The sequence below is a fragment of the Prionailurus bengalensis genome, chromosome B3 (assembly GCF_016509475.1).
Source record: "Prionailurus bengalensis isolate Pbe53 chromosome B3, Fcat_Pben_1.1_paternal_pri, whole genome shotgun sequence".
Classification (NCBI taxonomy): domain Eukaryota; kingdom Metazoa; phylum Chordata; class Mammalia; order Carnivora; family Felidae; genus Prionailurus; species Prionailurus bengalensis.
In genome coordinates, this window is record NC_057355.1 from 143,423,071 (window position 1) to 143,443,371 (window position 20,301).

Sequence of the window (20,301 nt, forward strand, 5' to 3'; positions counted from 1 at the left end):
CCACTTCACAGATGGGAAAACTGAGGCCGGAGACTTGGATCTGAGAGGCTCCAGACCCCAGGACCTACCACTCCTGCTGACCAACTTCCCCTACATCCCTCTGGGCCTCTTGGTCCTAGACGCCCGGCACTACCTGCAGGACAGAACCGCACGGGGGCAGCCCCTGCACCTGCTGGGAAGGAAGGATCTGGAAAGGCCCTTGAGGCAGCTCTGAGAACACTAATGGGGTGAGAAGAAGAAAGGGGGTAGAACCCTCCCCGGTTCTGGGATGCTATGCTGGGTCCTGGCCCCACGGGACCCCCATTCTCACGAGCTCCAAAAAGTCCGCCTCTGCTCAAAGCCCGAGTGGCCCAGAGCAGCCCAGTGGCCCAGGCCCTGGCAACTGCCACTGGCCTTTGGGACTCAGCCCGGGGAAGCCCTCGGCCCATCTGGCAAAGCCATGCCTGATGCCCTTAGCGTGTCAGGCACCACTGCCCAGGTGGCTCACCTGTCCACTTGACTCACCTGCCCACCTGCGTCCCCAACCCGGCTGGGCCATGTCTCTGTCCCCACTGCCCAGCACACAGGGGTGGGTGCTCAAGAACCTTGGCTGGGCACGGAGGGGGAGAGAAAGAGAACCACGGAAGGGACCCTCCCCCCCCCCGCCCCTGCCAGCTGGTCTTGCTACGAAGACCCCCACGAAGGCTACCTTCTTCTCAAGTCTCAGCTGGGCAAAGCAGTAGCCCCTTCTTCCCAGGAACCCTTCCCGGGTGGGGACACTGGTGAGACGACGGCCAGTGTGGGGTATCTGTGTGGCCACAGCCAGGTTTGCTTGCCCCTTGGGCCTCTCCAGCCCCCCCTGGACCTTGGCCATGACAAGGGGGGCCTGGCTGCACGTCAGATTTTGGGTCTGAGCTCCTAGGACCTGAGAGATTGGACCCCTCCTCCCAGCCCAGGACAAGTGGGTCCTTGCCCCATGGGACTCACAGGAGAGGGCTGTGCTCCAGCTCAGTGGCCAGGAGATGGCCCCGCTCTGAACAGCCAGTCCCGGGCCACCGTGTGAGACCCCCGGGGCACTCACGGAAGAACTCACCCACAGCATTAAGGGTCAGCTGGGAAGGCCCCGGGTCTCCTTGCCCTAGACCCAGGGCCATGTTCTGGAACAAGCCTGGGCTGGCAGGTCCCTGACCCTCAGGGGATGGGTGTCCCGGCCGCAAGGAGCGTTCCCCGTGGATGCCCGATTCTGGCCTTGGGAGGAGGGGGAAGGGGAGGGGTCGCGAGACCCTCGGGACTTTGGAGCCGGTGCCGAAACCCAGCAGCCAGAGCCGGGCCTGCTGCCCACACGACGCCTCGGCTCAGACTCCGGAAGGAAAACACAGGAGGGGTGTTCCCAAAGTGGGGGTCAGGGTGGCCAAGGGAAGTCGCGGAGGAAGTCGTGAATATTCAAATCGGCTGATTCCCCGGGCCTGCCGCGGAGGGAGCCCGGTGGAGTCCGCGGCGGCTCAAAGTTGAGCACCCCGAGGGAGGCCGCGGGGGACGCTCCCCAGACTCGCGGGATTCCCCCAAAATGGCTCCAAGACGCGCCTGCCTCGCCCGGCCGGCCGCGAGGACTCCATCCCCCACCCCCGCCCCCACCAGGCGGAAACTTAAAAGCTCAGAACCAGGCAACTGTCAGCCGGGGGGTTGGGGGGGGGGTGGGGGGGTGGCGGACCAGCCGGCGCGGGGACCCGGCGCGACCCGCAGGAGCGGAAACCCGGAGGGTCCCGCGGGGTGGAGTGGGGGAGGGGTGGGGGGGCACAGCCGGGAGTCCAGGGCGGGGCACGGGCCGGGAGGGGGGGGGGGCGCGCGCGCGCGCGCAGGTCCTCGCGGCGCACCGCCCCCCCCCCCCAGCCGCGGCGGCCCCGGCCGGGCGGAGGAGCCCCCCGCGAGGGGCTCCCCGTCGTGTCGCCGCGCGCAGTCCCGCACCGCACACCGCACACCCGGCCCGCCGGGGCGGCCCGGGCGGAGCCCTCCCCCTGCCCTCCCGGGCGCCCCCACCCCGACCCGGCCCCGCGCGAGCCGCGGCTCGGAGGACGCTGCACTCACCTGAGTTTCTCCATGTCTGCGGCAGAGGCCTGCGAGAAACCAAACGAGAGGGTCAGCAGGCAGGAGGCGTGCGCTCCGCGGCCGCGCCGGGCGGCGCCGGGCACAGCGGGCACCGGGCGGGCGCGGCGGCGGGTCACCCCGCGCCGCTCGCTCGGCGGCAGATCCCGGCCCGCGCGCCCCCAGCCCCCGTCCCCGGTCCCCGAGACTCGGGGGGGGGGGTGGTGCGCCGGGCCGCGGCCGAGTAACAGGTGAGCCCGCCCGGGCCGCCGCGCTCCCCGCCACCGAGTTACGCCCCCCCCGGGGGGAAAGAAGGGGCTGGCCCGGGGCGATCCCGGGCTCGCCCGGAGAAGGGGGGCCCGGCCCGGCCGCGTTAACTCTCCCGTGGCCGCGGCCCCCGCTGCTTACCGTCCCCCCCCACCCCCCCGCCCGCACCCCCCGCCCCGCCCGTTAACCCTTGCAGCCCCGCGCTCCCTCCCGGAGGAAGCCGAGCCCGCAATCGCAGAATCTCCGAGTCGGAGAATGTTCGAATCCGGGAACTGGGAGCCATACGGGGTTGCAGAACCCGACACTCACACGATCCGAGGGCGATGGCATTTGGGACCTCGGACTCCTCAGTCAGAGACCCCGCTGCCCTCAGGTTCTGGGGTTCCGGGCCTGGCTCGCCCCTCCCGGGCCCGAGGGATTAACCCCTGCGCGTCCGGCTCGCCGGCGGGGCTCCCTGCCGGGCTTGCGCAGACCCGCCCGCGCGCGGCTCGGAGACCCTCCCTGCCTAGCCCCGAGCAGCCGGGCAGCCCCTCTGTGCGCCGGGCGGGGAGACCCTCCCGCCGCCGTTAACCCTGCGGGCGCCGGCGAGCGACGGGGACCGCGAGCGGCCCGGGCGGGATCGCACTTCCTGCGCGGAGCGGGGGGCGCGGGGCGGGCTCTCCATCGCCCGGGAGAGGCCGCTCCCGGGGGCTTTCCCCCGTCTTTCCGCGCCACGGCCGGCAGTAAAGGGGGGCGCGGGGCTGAGCCCAGGGACCACGCGACACACCTGGGAAGACTGATGACTGCCCATCCCGGCCCCTCGCTCCGGGCGCCGCCGCCGCGTCCGCCGGGAGCGCGCTCCGCTCCGGTCCGGGCCCCACGCCGCCTCCCCCACCGCCCCGCCGGGCGAGGGCGCAGCCCGGCCGACTGCGCCGAGCTAGGAGGCCCGGCCCGGGGGGCCTCGGCCAGGCTCGGCCGCCGGCTCCCCGGGTGCTCGGGCAGGCCCTCCCGGGACTCCGCCGGCCTGTTTCCTCACCTGCGAGCCGGGGTTGGGGGCAGGGGGAGGCGGACGGAGCGCTCTGCTGCCCTTCAGCACCCGCGGGCTGCGGAGGGGCTGGGCGGGGGAAGGAATTTTAGAAGAAAAGGATCCGCGAGGGCCCCGGATTGGCCGCCAGACACAATCCTCACTCGAAAAGTTGTCGGAGACCACGAGCCCAGACCCCCCTCTGAATACCCTCGTCCCCTAAGACAAAGAGAATTGGCCGCCGGGCCAGTGGCTCTCGCGAAGCCCCCTGTCTGCCCCAGGCCCACCTTTCCCAGGTCCCCATCACCGCGCTCAGCACACTAGATCCCGGCATACAGCAGGCGCTCAATAAACACGGACACTGCATGCCTAGCTCCTACACCAGCCTTTCCCTGCCTCCTCCCTCTGGCAGTGAGTTCCAGGCAGGCGTCCCGTCCCTTCGCCAGGGCACCCCCAGCACCCAGCAGGCCTGGCCTCCACAGGGCCCGCGCAGGGGTGGGAGGAGCCGGGCTTTCTCAGGGTCAGCCCCAACCAGGTTCATACCCAACCCAAAAAGTCCACGCGTTCCTGCATCCACCGACGCTGTTCCCCACATTCATTAGCTCCGGGCCAAGTTCTAGTGGTGGGAGGGGGCAGCCAATGAGGGGAGCCCTGCCCTCTGGGGGCTAATGGTTGAGAAGTGATCCCCCGCCCCCTGTCCTGGGAGTGCCCCCCTCGGCAGAATGGCAAAGATGATCGAGGCGCTCCCACCCCCACGGCCCGCACGCGCCTTCCACGTTCATGGCACTGGCCGTTTCCTCCTCAGGGTGGCCCTGCCTGCTGGGCGAGCAGTCACTCCCATTTCACAGACAGGGGAAAGCAAAGCCCAGAGATGAGCCCGGCCAGGCCTGGAAACCAGCCCTCACACAGAGAGGTCTTCTCCCCCCAAGGGCTAGGGACAGTTCCTCACATGTCTCTGGCTGCCTCAATCACTCACAGTCAATGACCTGCCTGGGAGTTTGTCTCAAATTAATAAGAATGCATTAAAATTTAATTTTAAAAATCTAGCATTAATTATTTATATGGAATGTTTCAGCTCTTCTAAAAGGTCTGTCTGGGAATTTCCCAGGAAGGGACACTCAGGAGAGGCTGCTGAGTCGCCCTGGTGGCAGGGGGCAGGCTGGCAGAGGAAGAGATGGGGTGTAGCCTGGCACCTACCCGGGCAGCCCCTTCCTTCACTCCGCTATTCCAGACGCTGAAGCCTGGCCCTGACCCTTCCACGATGTCTCAAATTCTCTCCAGACCCAGTGCGTGTGCCCTCACCCTTAAAGGTTGCCTCCTCCAGGCAGCCCTCCGTGGAGACCCGGTGGAGTTGTTTGGTTCAGGCCTCCATACCAGATGTGTGCTCCCTGGGGCAGGGCCTTTCCCAGTTGTGTCCCAGGGCTAGCCTGGCACCTCCCCCGGGGGTTGGGAGCTTGCACAAAGCTTTGAATGCACATGTGATGCGTGGTCACAGCTGTATGTGGTTAGGGAGCAGGGGGAGCGGCCGGGCTGGCCCTGTGGGGAGGCCCTGTGCCTTGGCAATGGTCCTGGTATTGAGGCCAGAAGTCCCATGTCCACGTCGTGACTCTGCAGTTCGTCACCACGAGATCTGGGGATGTTCCCGACGTGCCCATTTTAGAGATCAGAAAAGCAAGGCCAGAGCACGAAACGGCTTGTTCAGAGTCGCCCAAAGTTAGCCGAGGCCTGCCTGGGGGCTTGGCTGGAGAACGGAAGCCACTGCCTGGGTCCTTCCGTTCTAGGAGGAGGGCAGGGATGGTTGGGGACCATGAGTATGGGGAGACTGTGGGAGGTCCAGGGTCCCCAGTGTGAGACACCCCCAGGGCCCCTCTGGCCCCTCCAGTGCTCTTCCCTGGGCCCTCCCGCACTCAGGGCCCCATGTCTCTTGTGCTGCAGCACGCTGTGACCTTGTCACTGTCTGCCCGAAACTCTCCCCTTGTCCCCTCCGGGTGGTCTGGTCCCGCAGCCGCCTTCATTTCCCCAAAACGTCACATGAGCCCAGCTTGTCGGCCACGGGTCCTTGCCCCAGCCCAGCTGCTCTCTGGGCTCTTCCCCGGGCAGGCGGGTCTGCCCCACTGGCCTAGAAAGCCCCTCCCCCCACACCCTGAGCCCCACTCTGAGCCGCCTGCCGACCGCCACCTCCTCCTGCCCCTGCGACCTTCCCTTACGCCCTGCACAACTCTGAGCTTCCGGAGGGCCACCCGGGGCAGAAACGGGCCCGTCCATCCTGTAGCCGGCCTGTCGCTGCCAGTGCGGCCTTCAGCCCCGTTGCAGAAATCAATCCCATTTAATCCTCAAAGTGGCTTCGCGAGGAGGGCTCACAGACCCCCCTTTACAAATGCAGGAACAGAGGGTCCAAGAGACAAAGCCCTGCCGCTTGCGTGTGGTTCCTTCCACAGCCGCCACCCTCCCAGCGGCGCCTCGGCAAGGTGCCTGGCGCACAGTAGGGACTCTCGGGAGGCGAGGGAGGAAGGCAAGTCTGCCTCTGACCTCAGCCCCCTGATCTGTCTCGTACTTGGCACATGCAGACCACACTGATCAGCAAGCTCACCCAGCTGGCTCCTGCCTCAGGGCCTTTGCACTTCTTTCCTCCTCCTGGAATGCTCTGCCCCAGATCTTCTTTCTCTGACCACCCATCTGAAGTAGCCCCTTACCCACCAAAGACCCTCTCATCACACCGGTCTCTTTGGACCCCTCCTCCTCGGTCACTTGCCTGCCCTGCCCCTGCCCCACCAACACCCCTACGGCAGGGCCTCTAATGACAAGCGGTGATGCCCGAACCAGTGCATTTGCTCTTAATCCCCAGCCAGACGGACCTGCCACACAGCCTGCGTTCCTTCCTGCTCTCCTGGCCCCCACCATTCCTCGCCACCCCCAAGCTGGGCAGCACCCGAGCCCAAAGACACGGCGGCACAGGGTCCTGCCCCAGGCGTCCCTCTGAGGGTGTGGGTCCTCCTTCTCCAAGCCCCCCTCCAAATCCTCTGTTCCCGAAACTACAGAGAAGGAAAGTGAGTCCCTGTCTGGGGACAGGTCCGCTTGGTGCTGAGAGCCAGGCCTGGGACACACGGAGCCTGGGTTCTGGCCCCAGAGGCCAGCTCTGCCTCCGACTCCTCCTGTGACCCTGGGCCGGTCCCTGCCCTTGCCTGGGGCCGGGAGCTGGCCTCTCGGACCCTGACACTAGTGCTCCAACCCCGGGGCCTCCTTAAACCCACTCGGGGCTCTGGCTTCCTCAATTTCCCCTTTATCTTGCTCCCCGACTTCACCTGCAGGGGAGGAAACAAGCTGAAGAATGTGGAGGCCAGAGGGATAAGGCCTGGCGTGGGGGGCACAAACCCCGGGTGTGACAAAGACAGGGGTCACCCACCTCCCACGGATGAAGACTTGGGCCCCCTATGCAGCTGCATGACCTCTGACAAGTCTCTCGAATTCTCTGAGCTCAATCCCTTATCCAGGGAGGATGGAAAAATTTCGAAGGGCACTGTGAGCGACCAGGTAGCCAGGTATAGGGGATTGTCTTGGGGATGGGGCTCCTCTGGAGAGCCTTTAAATTTTTTTTTTCAACATTTATTTATTTTTGGGACAGAGCATGAACGGGGGAGGGGCAGAAGAGAGGGAGACACAGAATCGGAAACAGGCTCCAGGCTCTGAGCCATCAGCCCAGAGCCCGACGCGGGGCTCGAACTCACGGACCGCAAAATCGTGACCTGGCTGAAGTCGGACACTTAACCGACTGCGCCACCCAGGCGCCCAAGAGCCTTTTAATTTAATTTAATCATTTGGGGCGGACGGCCTTCTAAGATGCTTTACACCCCTTCTTGACTTCTTGCATTCATTCAACAAACATTCACCGTGTGCCCTGTTCTAGTGGACTCAGCAGAGAACAAACCAGAGGGGGGTTCTGTGTCCTCTAGGTGCTGATGTTCTGATATTTGCGGGCCGGAGGCAGATGGCTCCGGAGGTCAGCACAGCGCCCCTGCTGGCCCAGTGTCTGATGGGACAAGTCCGCTGAGGAGGGAAGGCTGAGGGAGGTCAAGGTGAATTGTGAGCCAGGACTGGGGAGCCGGTGGGAGCAGCAGGCCCTGGGCGCGGGGCGCCTGGTGAGTCTGGAAGCATCTGGTCAGCAGTGGGAGCAGGGGGAGGGGGTCTCGCGGGCCATAGTCAGGACGAGCCGCTGGGAAGCCCCGCTGGGCCAACAGGGGACTGTCCGAGGGGCTGCCGGGAGGAGGGGGCACAGAAGGGCAAGTGCAGGGCTCCAGGAGCCCAGCTGGAGGCGCCACCGGCCCAAATCCAGGCCCGTGGGGAGCGGGTGGAGGTGGGAGAGGTGCCCAGAGGGCCTGAGCAGGTGGAAGGGGTGGGGGGGAACATGGAGGGCCCAGGTCCTGGCGGGGGGGAGCGGCCGGCGAGGAGGCAGCACTGGAGAGGCGGCCAAGGACACCGAGGAGCAGAGGGAGGTAGGATGAGGGTGGGGGTTCCAGGAGCCGTCGGGCGGGGGGGGGGGCGGGGGGGGACAGCGCTCACAGACCGGGTCCCTCAGCATCCCACTCAGGGCTGGCCTGTGCTGGGGACGCAGCAGGTCACCTTAGGCGCAGGACCAAGGTGAGCCGCGTGCTGTCCTGTCCTCACCTGATGGGGTGGAGAGGGGTGGGCGCTTGCCAGAGGTCACCCAGCAGGTTGGGGAGGGGAACTCGGACCCTGGCTTGGTGCTGCTGTCCCCAGATGGGGCCGGGAGCGTCCCTGTCCCTGGTGCTGGACGGAGGGCCGCCCCGCCCTACCTCCCACCCCGGCCCGCCTTCCTTCGGCTGGGCTCCGTGTCGCCTCAGGCAGGGCCTCGGGTTCCCAGCCGTGTGCGGCTGCAAGCTGGCCTCCAGAGCTAAATCTGGCTTACCAGCATGTTGTATTTGGCCTGCAAGAGGTTTTAAAAATTTTTTAAAAAACATTTGAGCCAACATTTAAAAATTGGGAGAGTTTACATTTTAAATTCCATATTTTTGGCTTCTACTGAAAATTTGCAAGATCTGGCAACTCCGGCCCACATTCCCACGTGGCAACAGTTGGGGAGCTAGGAAGCAGCTCCCCCCACCCCCAAGAGGCACCTCGGGGGGCTCCCCCGCTGGGGAGAGGCGCCATCCACACCTAACGGACCCGGCAGCTTAACTTGGGGAGACTGAGGCCCGGAGTCTGGAATGACTTGTCTGGGTCGCTCAGTGGGAAAGCCCCTGGGACAGGATCTGGGGACTCCCAGGCCTGGTAGCAGGGGTCTGGTTACAACCCCACCTGGGCTTCTTCAGAGCCCCAGCCTGCCTCTCCTTCCATGACCCTGACCCTGACCCTGACTCTGGCCCTCCCACTCTGGTCTTCTGACCACAGACAATGGCTGGCTTAAGTCACTCATACCGTCACTCGGGCCCGGGGACAGTGAGAAGAGGAGGTCTCAGAGACCTTCCGCAGGAGCTCCTTGCTTGCTAGACGAAGAAGGGGAGCAGCAGGGTCACCCACGGCCACTCACCAGACGGGACAGAGGCAGGACTAAAATCCAAGGCCCTCCCCTGGTTTATAGCTCCCTCCCTGAAGGTGTTAATGGTGAAACCTCCGGGCATTGGCCTCAAAAGAGGGATTTCAGGTTAATGACTGGAGCCCCCCCCACCCCCACCCTGGCAACAGTTCTGGGGACACAGTCCTGTCCAGGCTGGGAGGGCAGGAGACACACAGCAGAGGAACCGCCATCACGACCTTCGTCACCATCATCACGCCAGTGACTGAACTCCTACTCTGTGCCAGGCACCCGCGCCCATGACCTCTGATCCTCCCGCCCCCACACGCCCGTGAGGACCCGGAGAACTCGGCTCCATTCTCTGAGCCTGCTCCTGGTCTGTGAAACAGGCTGATCCCGGTACCTCTCTGACCCGCCTATTCTGAGTACTTGATGTGAGGCTGGAGCTGAGGGGTTCGGGGTTCCAGAACGGGTGCTCACCACGCGATATGGCCCTGGGGGTGAGGGTGGGGAGGGCCGATACCGCCCTCCCCCTCCCTTGGGAAGGAACCTCGGCAGGGCCTCAGGATGGAGCCCTGCCTCCTGGCACCCACTGCTGGGCCCCGACAGGTCCCCACAGCCCTGTGCCACCAGGCGGTCCTGGGAGGCGTGTGTGAAGAGCCTTGAGACAGAACCCTCCAGAGGCCTGGGCATCACGGAGCTCCCCCGGGGCCCAGTGTCCCCAGAGTGAGGGCTGCGCCGTGTGCAGGGCTCAGAGTGGCGCAGAGGCAGGGGTCCCAGATTGCCAGGCCCTTGTGGAGGAGGTGGGGGTCCCGATGCTTGTCAGGTACCTGTTGGATGCTTTCCCTGTGACAAGGCAAAAAAAAAAATCGTGATCATTCCTGCCTTTTCATGGCTGGGGAAGCCAAGGCCCGGAGGGGTGAGGGCGGGTGACCTGTCCAGGTCACCAGCAGCCCGTGGATCCTTGAGCTGGTGCAGCTGGCCCCAAGGCAAGGGCCGGAGGGCTGCAAATGCCCAGGACTCACTAGTGGCCTCACTGCTCCCGGCCCTCCCCGGGAGGAAAAGGCAGGTGGCTGGGGGGCAAGAAACGCCAAAGAGCAGGGGGGCAGAGGGGGAGGCTAAGACTGCCTGCGCCCCAACCCTGACTCCTCCGCGTGGCCTCTCTGAGACTCAGTTTCCTCTTCTGGATGCGGGGAGCCTAATGACGGCACCAACCTCCTGGGGGTGCACCGAGGCCTGGGATCAAGAGTTAGAACACGCAGAATTTTGTTTTTAAAGGAACCTCTCCCTGTAGAGACGCCATCCTAGGACGGGCCTGGCTGCGAGCTCTGCCAATCTGGCCCTGCGGCCCCCACTTGGGTCCTGTGCCCGGAGAAGTCAGGATGGGGCCGTGTCCTCAAGAGCCCATAAAAGCCCCTCTGGCCCCAGGGGACACGGACGGTTTGGGGGACAGAGGTCGGCACCAAGGTGGGCGTGCAAGTGCACGGGCACTGCTCTGATCGGTCCCCCGGGTCAGCTAAGTGGGTCTCACATCTTTCCGCCCGTCTGTGAGGCCAGGGTGTCCTGAGTGTCTGCAGGGCGGTGCCAGGTGCTGAGAAGGACACCTGCATTTAGATTTGAAGACCTCGGTCCTAGCCCAGACTCCCCACGTGACCTATAAAATGGGGAATTGAGGGGGCGCCTTAGCTCGGTCGGTTGAGCGTCCGACTTCGGCTCAGGTCACGATCTCGCGGTCCGTGAGTTCGAGCCCCGCGTCGGGCTCTGGGCTGACAGCTCAGAGTCTGGAGGCTGCTTCGGATTCTGTGTCTCCCTCTCTCTCTGCCTCTCCCCTGCTTGTGTTCTGTCTCTCTCTCTCAAAAATAAGTAAAAACATTAAAAAAAAATTTAATGGGGAATTAGTGAAAGACACAGACCCGTCTACCTTTCCGACAGGATGGTGACATATTCTTGCATGGAGGTGTCTGAGGTTCAAACGTGCAAAGGGATAATCACGAAATCCCGTGGTAAGACACAGAGGGCTCTGCCCATGGGGGGCTGATATTAATACCGTGCCGCACGCGCACTCAGTTCCCAACTCTTCTGCCTGCCCCGAAGCCAGAAATTTCACCGTAGAGACCCATTCGCTGGGTTCTTAAGGTCTTGCCTGTTACAGATCTTATGAAAGCGGCCTGATGAGGGAGCTGGAAGGGGTCAGCGGGGACTCCCGGGGAGAAGGCACATGGAGCAAGGAGGGAGGGGACCGCAGCAGACCTCTGCCAGGCCGCCCGCGGGCGGGGGGCGCTGAGGCTGAGACTCACCCGGCTTGGAGGCCTCCGGGGGGAGGCGGCTGGGCCTCCACACTTGCTGCCGCCCGCTCGAGACCCACCGGTCTCCGCGGCCCGGCCGGCCCCCGCCCTGCTGGCCGCCTCTGGGGAAAGCGGAGGGCTCAGGGCCGGGGTCTTCTCCGGGGCCGCAGCTCCGGGGAGGGGCTCCTGGGCTGGGCCCGGGTCTCGCTCCCCCGGGGAGGGCTCCGGGCTGCGGCCTCCGGGCCCCCGGAAGGCCTCCAGGGTCCCGGGGTCCAGCACTCGCACGGCGACCTCATCCAGGAACCTGGAGAAGGCCAGCCGGGCCTCCCGGCGGCGGCCCAGCCGGGCCAGGGGGCCCCCGGCGGCCTTGCTGCCCGCGCCTGGGGGCTCTGGGGTGGACAGCAGGGCAGGCGACGCCTGCGTGCCCTCCTGGCCCAGCCGGCCCGCCCGGCCAGGGCAACGCGTCTGGCCCTCGCGGCTCCGGCCCAGAGCGGGACTTGGCTTGCGGCCTCGAAGGTCCCCTCTGCAGGCTTCCTTCCCGGTGGCTTTGGCCCCGGGCTCCAAGAGGGAGCTGCGGCCATCCTGCCCGGGGCTGCTGGGGTCAGGGCCCTGGGCCTGGGAGCTGGCCCCCGAGAGCATCCTCCGTGGTCAGTCCAAGGTCAAGCCTCTCCAAGTACCTCACTAGCCCCACTTCTCTCCTCCCACGGGGCTGGGATCCCCACGCCCTCTTTTGGGAGGGGGTCACGGCCGCCCATCTCCCATTGGCCAGAGCGATCAGCTCAATGCCCGCCTGCCCATCGATCCAGGGATGTCACGGGGGGGGGGGGGGGCTCCCACCCCCTAAATTGATTCTCACTAAGTGGGAGCTGGGCTTCAGGGCCCAGTGAGTGCCACAGAGAAGGTCACGTCCTGAGCTCTGTTTTTGCCTGGGGAGGCAGCCTGCACTGGCTGAGCACCTGCTGTGTGTGGGGAGGGGGCTGGGCCGGGCCCCACAACATCTCCTCATCTCCTCTGCCAGGCGTGGCGCCGGGCGCATGGGTGTGGAGAGGCAGGCGGCACAGCGACGACCCTGACAGTGGCCATGAGACTGAGCACAGGGCCCGAAGAAGGGGGAATTGGAACGCCATGGATCCGGCAAATTGGGAGGGTATGATGGACACTGCTGGCTGCCCACTGTTCCCCCATTCGTCCTGAGTAAGGAACTCGTTTTATTCCGGGAGGCAAGATACTCAGCTCAAAGACTGCATTTCTCAGGCTCCTTTGCAGCCAGGGGTAGCCAAGGAGATACAAACAGAAGTTATTGGGTGAGGGTCAGACAGCTCGCACGGGCTTCTTTTGCTCCCATTCCCCACCCTCCTGCTTCTTAACCGGAACATGGAAGTGATGGGAGGAGCCGTTGCAGCTATGTTGCACCATGAGGCAAGCTTGTGGCAGAAGCCATACACAAAGGGTGGGGGAGCAGAAAGACAAAAGGAACCTGGGTTCCTGATGACCACTGAGTCATCGCGCCAGCCCTGGACCACCTGCCTCTGGTGCTGTAACTTGAGAGAAATAACCCCGGTCTTATTTAAGCTATGGTTACTTCCAGCCTCTGTCACTAGCAGCTGTGGGCAATCCCTCAATGATACACAGGGGATAAGGCGAGGGATAGTGGCACACGGGGACCCGGGGTGTAGTTAAATGGGGAGTACAGTGGGGGGAGATCAACCCAGAAAGGCCAGAGCCAGGCCTGGGCACTTCCTCCTTTGTGTGGAGGGAAATACGCCTGCTTCTGGCATCTCAGGAAGCCAGGAGGCAGGATTTCTTCCCGGGACGCACCCACATGAGTCAGAGGAAGGCTCGCGGGGGGGTGGCAGCCCCAGGCCTTCGGTGGGCCAGCTTGTGGCCTCGCTTAGAGCATGGCCTTGACTCTCCTTGGTGGCCTACTCATGGCTATGAACCTGGGGCCCCTGCCCACTTGGTGGTGCCTCACATCAAGTGCTAGGGACCCCTTCTTTTCCGGACTCAGCTGGACACCTCTCTGAATCTCCACAGCACCCATGACTGAATCTGTGAAAAGCTCCGTGAGCTCCGCTCCACAGAAGCGGGTCCAGCTTGGTCCGTCCCACACACGTCCCAGTACGAACTTTAAAACACAGGCCAGATCAATGGCCAGACAATGTCACACATTCATATGCCCTGCAAGGCCCTGACAGTCCAGCGTCTTTTCTGGAGACACCAAGGTGTCGTCTCTACCCTGGATACCCCCCTGGAACTGCCATCAAGTTCCTGAATGTGTTAAGCCCTACCTGGCCTCAGGGCCTTTGCACATGCTATTCCCACCATCGGAATCATTCCCCCTCCCCCCTCTTCCCGTTTGTCTCATCACCTAATTTCTATCTAAATGTCAGGGTCCCAGTCAATAGCCTGTCCCCTTGCAGCCCCCAGGTCAGATCAGGTCCCCTCGCGTTAGCCTCTTGTAGTCCCTACTCTTCTCATAACACAGCCCCCAGCTGCGAGGGGTATGTGTGTGATCAGTCATTCTCTGTGTCCTCTTAGAATGCAAGCTCTACGCTATCCTCACTCTCCGCACAGGCCTAGGCACATAGTAGGTGCTCAACAAGTAGTTCCAGAGTGGACTTCCTCTGGGCTGGGCACTGGGGGGAGCAGGGATCTCCGGCTCTAAGGAAAGTCACAGCATCCCCCCGATCCCTGCAGTCCCCTGACAGCCACCCCTTCACACCTGGATACCTCCCCCCAGCAACAGCCGACCAGCCCCTGCCCCATCACCATCACCATCGCCATCACCATCACCAGTGGGAGGCGGCAGATCCAAGGTCAAATCCCTCTCCAACCCCCGCAACAGGACTTTGGGCAAGTCATGTCCCCTAACCGTCACACGCAGGTGGATGCCCAGTTCAGGCAGTGGTGGGAAGCGGTGTGAGAACACAGGTGCTGGGTGCCTCCAGCATGGAGCCTGGCATCTAGTAGGATCTCGGGACTCATGAGCACAGGGCTCTAATGTGTCGTTTCCCAAGTCTGTGTGATCACAGGAGCGTTCCAGGGGCTCTGGCCAGTCGGTCCTCTGAGCTTCTCCTAGAGTTGCCGGCTGCATCAGACAAGTTCTCGTTGTCATAACAACCCACTGGCTCTCTGCCGCCTGGGCCGGAGGCCCCAGAGGAGGCTGCCAGCTGCCGAAGCTTGCAGCCTGGGCCTGCTCACCTCTCAGCAGCCCGGGCTGCTTCTCCTGAAAGAGCCTCACAGCTCCTGGCGTGACAGCCCCTGCTCCTTGACTCATCCATTTCAGCCCCACTTCTTGAGTCTCTACTATGTGCCAAGCTCCGTGCCGGGCATGCACCTGCGTCACGGCCCAAATCCTCGCCCAGCCCTGTGAGGTGGGACGGCTGTGGGCTCTCGTGCTCAAAGAAGCAGAGTCTCAGCTGGGCAAAGTGACTTGTCCGAGGTCCCACGGCTTGGACACAGCAGACCCGGGAGGGGAACCCCATAGGTCAAGTACTCACCCGTTTCCTCTCCAGCACCCCCTCCGCCCCCCACCACTGCCTGGACCCTCCCTGATCCCACGGGTGCGAAGCTGGCCTCTGCGAGCTCGGAGAGAGGAGAGGCACAGCTCCCCGGTGCCTGCTGGGCTGGAGCGGGGAGACCTTGTCCTAAGGCAGGTTCCCGTTGTCGTAACGATGGGATGCAGGATGGGTAGGGCATGCTGGACATCCACTAATGGTTCCAAACATTGCCTCGCTTACTCTCACAGCAACCCCCCAAGCCAGGACTTGCTGCCCCATTTCCTGGAGGACTTGGGCTCTGAGGGGTCACTGGTCAACAGCCATGGCTTGCCATAGGCCAGGTACTGCAATAAACAGCGGCAGGACTGCTGTCCCCTTCCTGGGACCTCTCTCATGCCAGAGCAGAAGTTTCTATTACCACTGTTCTTTTATGGATGATGATGGGGAGGGGGGCGGGGCTGAGAGTTCTCTCTCATGGCTTCTGGGTATTTCCCTGCTGGCCTGAGAACCCTAGAGGGCAGCCACAGGCCTCCGCTGTCTCGAGTCCCCAGCATGCACGCACACGCTCTGTGCCGTCAGCGTTTGCACCCTGGGTTCTGTCCCAGCCTTTCTTCCTCAGAAGGGCTGCGCACTTGAGCCATCCAAGCCTCCCAGGAAGTCTCCCTGGGCAAGGGGTTCCCCGCAGGACTCCCCGCTGGCCGCCTGTCTTTACAAGAGGCTACACAGCTACTCCATCGCGCAACACATAATCGGAGAAGCCCAATGACCCCTTGCCCTCTCTCCAGCCCTGCAGCCTTCCCGCTATGCTATCACGGAATCGGGGCTCTGTGAACAAGACACCAGCATCTAGGGAATCAAGATGCTCCACCCAGCCTTCGACCCATCCGTCCCTGGAGCCACTCGTCCGTTCACACGTGCCCACTTGTGCATCCGTGTCTGCACCTGTCATCTGCTGACACGTACTCCCCCGCCCACTATCCTCTAGTCCCCGCATCCGTTCACCCGTGTGTCCATCATTGTCACTCGCGTCCCGTACCCATGCCTCCATCTGCCCCCGCCACAGATGCGTCCCTCCACCGACCTGTGCCCATTCGTGTGCCGATGCACCCTCCGACGCCTGTAGCCAGCCATTCGCTCTTCCTGCATTCATCCATCCATTCCCACATCCATTGTCTTCTTACCATTCAAGGACCCGTCCACCTATCCCAGCACGCGAGCACGGACTCGTCCATTTAGAATCCATCCGTCTTCCCGTGGCTGTATCTGCCTGTCCTGACGTACTCCCGTATCCGTCCATCCCCTATCCACCTGTCCCTCTGTTGACATCTGTCCGTCCATTGCAGATCCTTGCATCCATTCCTCTGTGTCGCCATATGCATCAGAAATGCATCTTCCTACCTATCGGTCCATTTATCCATCCATCCACTGACGTCCTGTTCTCTTCGTCCAGTCCTGTATCCTTGTCAATCCTTCCATCCATTCCCATCTACCCTGCCACTTACATCCGTCGATCTCTGCTCCCCCTCACCTACCCCTCTACTTTCCATCCATGCCTCCCGCTGTCCCATCCGTCCCGCTCTATGCTTCCCGTCATCGTCTGTCCACACACTGCGGCCCACCCCACGATTGCTTCTCCACTGGTGCAGAGGTGGGTGCACGGGGGGGAGTATGCTAGGCGAGTACAGAACTCAATCACTTACTCACTCATTCATTCATCCTATAATACTGAATCAATAGAGACAGCTCTGGTCTGCTTCTCCCAACAGCTACCATCCGGGGCCCGCTTTGGGGCGGAAGTCGTTCCCTCGACTGTGATAGGTGTCGTGCCCTGAGAGGGGCAGGGCCTTGCCACAGTAAATCAGTGGCAGAGGAGGGACGTGAACTCAAGACTCCAGCTTCGTGTCCATGCCTCTCCACCAGGCTGGTGACCAGCCCTGGGGCAGGAGGGGGAACCAGGAAGGGAGGCTGAGGGCAATTCCAGACCCAACAGAGTGAGCCTCAGGGTCACCCACCCATGGGTTTGTCCCTGGGAATCTTTACCTGCTTTGAGGGGAGGACTCACCTCACCCTGCCCCTGGCCATGCCCCTGACCTCCAAACTCCTGCAGGACCGAGCCTCTTCCGATCCTGGCCCTCTCCCTTCTTCCCCCAGGCCCCGACCCATGCAGCACCTCCGACACTGCACTACCCTCACCTGTTCAGCTCTGACTCAGCCCTTGGACCTCACCTCCTGGGATGTGAGAAACTATTTGTGGCACTGTGCCTGCAGGAGCAGGGGTGCTCCTTCAGAGTGGCTACGATGCATGAAAATGCTGAGCTTGGGCCTGGCACGTAGTAGGTGCTCCACTAACAGCGACTGCTGTGGGCCAGACGCCGGGCCCAAGAGTCCCTGCCAGTGCACGGGAAATCATCTAACACACCGCTTCTGACTCACTTCCCCCCCCAGACCTGGAAATGTCTCCCATCCCGCCTCAGCCCATGGAAAGTCCATCCCACAAGACGGTCTCCGGGCCGGCAGCCTTCAGCCGCCTTGCTCAGCGTCCCAGGTGCGAACAGCTCCAGGTTCTGAGGATAAGCAGAGCACAGAGCTGGCGAGGCTATAAATAAGAGACAGGAGCTGGGGAGGGTCCTCCACGGAGGCACAGCCGGCCCGCGGCCGGCACCAATGTGCTGAGCAGCCGGGAAGAAGCCGCATCTGCCACTGTGCTTGCTTTGCTGTGCCGCCCTGATTATAGTGAGAGTCGGGAAAATTAAGGGTTTTCGGGGACGCTGCCAGGGCCCTTGCTGCCGCCTCCCCGCCCTGCACGTCACAGATGCCAGGCAGAGCCGCCCCCATCGGCCACTTGCCCCAGCCGGCAGTGCTACACTGGGCCTGCCTGGATGGCACGCCATGGTTCGCAAGGGGCTTTCTCCCACGGCCCTCACTGACCCCGGGCATAGAAAGGGGCTTTGCTGTGACCGGTGGGTGGTGGAACTGGGGCCCAGCGAAGGGAAGCGACCTGTCCTATGGGCGCTTAGACTTGGAGGGCACTGGGACCTCAGAAGGAGCCAGGCCCAGGGAGGCTCTGCCCCACCGAGCCCCAAGGCCTTGACCCCTGCTGTGCACAGGGCGGAGGGGACGACCCGGGCCCTGCAGGTGGCAGTCGCTCTCACTGGGCCGCCCCCACTCACTCTTGGGTGCCTACTCTCTCCCATCCTGCCCGCTCGGGAGACTCCAGGAGGTCGCCCACGCTGTTCCTGCCCCAGAGGCGCCACACTGGGGATGGGGTGGGGCACAGACGAGGAAGGAAACACCTCTAAACCCGGCAGGAAGCGGAAGCGCTAGGGCAGAAATTCCCAAACAACGAACGAGCCGGGGTTCGGGGAGGGTGGGAGCGCCAGCCGGGCGGCCCTGGCCTCAGTTTCCCCGCCTGTCACTGAGGGCCACGTGAGCACCTGCCCGGCAGGGCCTGAGCAGGACCGAGCGCGTCCGGGGCCCGGCGCGCGCCCACGCGCCGCGAACGCTCAGGGAACCGGCCCCGGGGTCCAGCCTCCTTCCGGCTCCTGGGCCTCTGGGGCGGCCTCCCCGAGCCGGGTCTGGCCCTGCCCCCTGACGCAGGGCGGGACGAGGCCTGCCGGCACCCGGCTACCTGTCCCCTGTCCCCGCCCCGGGCCCCCGCCCCGGCCGGGACGCGCGGGTCTGGGGGCGATCGCTCGGGCCGGCGAGGGGGAGGGGCGGGGAGGGGCAGAGCCACGCGCGCGGAGGCCGAGTCCCCGCCCCGCCCCGAGACTGCCGGGCTCCCGCGGGTGCCCGGGCCCCCCTCCCCCCGACCCGACCCCGGCCAGCGAAGCCCCCGCCGCGGCGGCGCCCTGGCGCCCCGGTACCGGAGGGGGCGCCGCGGGCGGCGGAGAGGAGGCTGGACAGCCGCTCCCCGCCCCCCCCCCCTCCGCCCCGGCCCGAGCAGGGGTGCCGTGCAGAGCCCGCCCCGGGCGTGGGTGGCGCCCGCCCCGCCCCCCGCCGGTGCCCGCGCCGCGCCCGCCCCGCTCGCAGGTACTCACCGCCCGGCGGAGCCGGCCCGGCCGCCGGCCGCCCGTCCACATGGCCCCGGGGCAGCCGCGCCGCTCGCCTCCGCCGCCGCCGCCGCCGCCGCCGCCGCCGCCGCGCTCGGGGCCCGCCGCCCTCCCCACCGAGGCCGAGCGCGCCGGGAGCCGGCGCGGCCGGGGCTCCCCCACCCCCCGGCTTCCCGCAGGGAGCGCCCGCCCCCCGCCCCCAGCCCGGCTCCCCGCCAGCCCCGGCCCCGCGCGCGCAGCCGCGGCTGATTCAGCGGCTCCCCCCCCCCCCACCTCACCCCGCCGCGCCGGGCCGGGGCGCGCTCGGGGGGCGCGGGGGCCGGACGCCGGGCGCGGGGGCGCAGCGGGGGCGCGGGAGCCGGGGACGGAATGGCGGCGGGGCAGGGAATGAATGAACGCGTGCGGGCATGAATGGTTGCGCGCATGAATGAATGAGTGCCGTGCGTGCGTGCGGGAGGAACGAATGAATGAGGAACGAATGCAAGAGGGGGCCGCCGAGCGAAAGAGGGAATGGACCCTGAAGGCCGGGAAACCCTAGGTACTGACCTGTCCGACCCATTCATCCACGCATTCACTCAATCCCCCAGCATTTATTGGACGCCTACTGTATACCAGCCCTGCTCTGGGCCCTGGGAAGACCTCAAGGCAGGAAGCCAAATTCCTGAGCTGCTGGAGTTCACATTTTACCAACGGAGAACCTGCGGCGGCGCCGCGCCGGGGAGGGTGGGGGAGGGGGCGGAAGGGCGCAAAAGACGTGACCCGTGACCCGCCAGGCTACCCCTCTCCCCGCCCCTGCTCTGCCACACCCCCCACCCTCCCCACCTCAGTGGCTCCCTCGGGTCACCGCAGGTACCTGTCTCGCCTTCCTCCTACTCTGCGGAATCCTGGCCCCTGGGTCAGGGTAGCCAAGTGATGGAGGAGGGGCTTCCTTACTTCCTGAGCTCTCAGAACGGAGAAGCAGCCTGTGAAAGGTCAGTGTTGCTCCGGGAACCTCCAGGTGGAGCACACCCCTCCCTGCCCCCAGCAGAACCCCAGGCTGGCCCAGTCCTGGGCCCCGAGAAATCCGGGTGTGGGATGAACCACTCCCTCTCCTCCCGGAGACACGGAGCAGGGTGATTCTGATGGCCCAAGCCAGGCTGGCGCTTCCTCAAGAGCCAGCCTCCGTGCTGAGGACATCAGAGCTCCCTGGGGATAGCCGCCCGAATCTGCCAGCCCAGCCAGCCCGGCCGTGGCCAGCATATGAACCCAGGGAAATGCACGAGGAGGCCAGAAAGGATCCTGTGTGTTGGAAAGAGAGGTGACAAAGCACATGCACTTCACTCCTGTCCTCACTCGGGAACTAAGGGCTCACAGTTTGCACTCGTTGGTATCATTCCCGAGCCCATGGCAGATTAAAAGATGCTGCCAATGACTGCTCTATTTTTGGTTGTGGCAAAATATACAGAACATAATGTTTACCATTGTGACCATTTTTAAGGGTCCAGTGCAGTGGCGTTAAGCACACGCACCCTGTCGTGCAACCATCACCACCATCCGTCTCATATCTGCATTCTTCGCCACTCGGTTAATTAGGGAGGAGGTTGCTACATTCAGGCACAGAACAGTG

At 64.3% G+C, this 20,301-nt stretch overlaps 1 protein-coding gene across 7 annotated transcripts in view; it reads right to left on the minus strand.

The window, feature by feature from the left end:
• Window positions 1-18,728, minus strand: part of BEGAIN (brain enriched guanylate kinase associated) — a 44,562-nt gene extending 25,834 nt beyond the window's left edge. For 2 of the 7 annotated variants that reach the window (XM_043557024.1, XM_043557021.1), the window contains exons 1-2: window positions 3,619-4,062; window positions 2,065-2,093 (exon numbers count right to left, since the gene is read on the minus strand). In XM_043557024.1, the coding sequence (XP_043412959.1) occupies window positions 2,065-2,078 (14 nt within the window). In that variant the 5' untranslated portion in view covers window positions 2,079-2,093; window positions 3,619-4,062. Of the gene's footprint in view, window positions 1-2,064; window positions 2,094-3,618; window positions 4,063-18,683 lie in introns of those variants that run through there. The other 5 variants (XM_043557023.1, XM_043557022.1, XM_043557020.1 and 2 more) reach the window with 5 other exon arrangements.
• Between the last annotated feature and the right edge of the window lie 1,573 nt (window positions 18,729-20,301).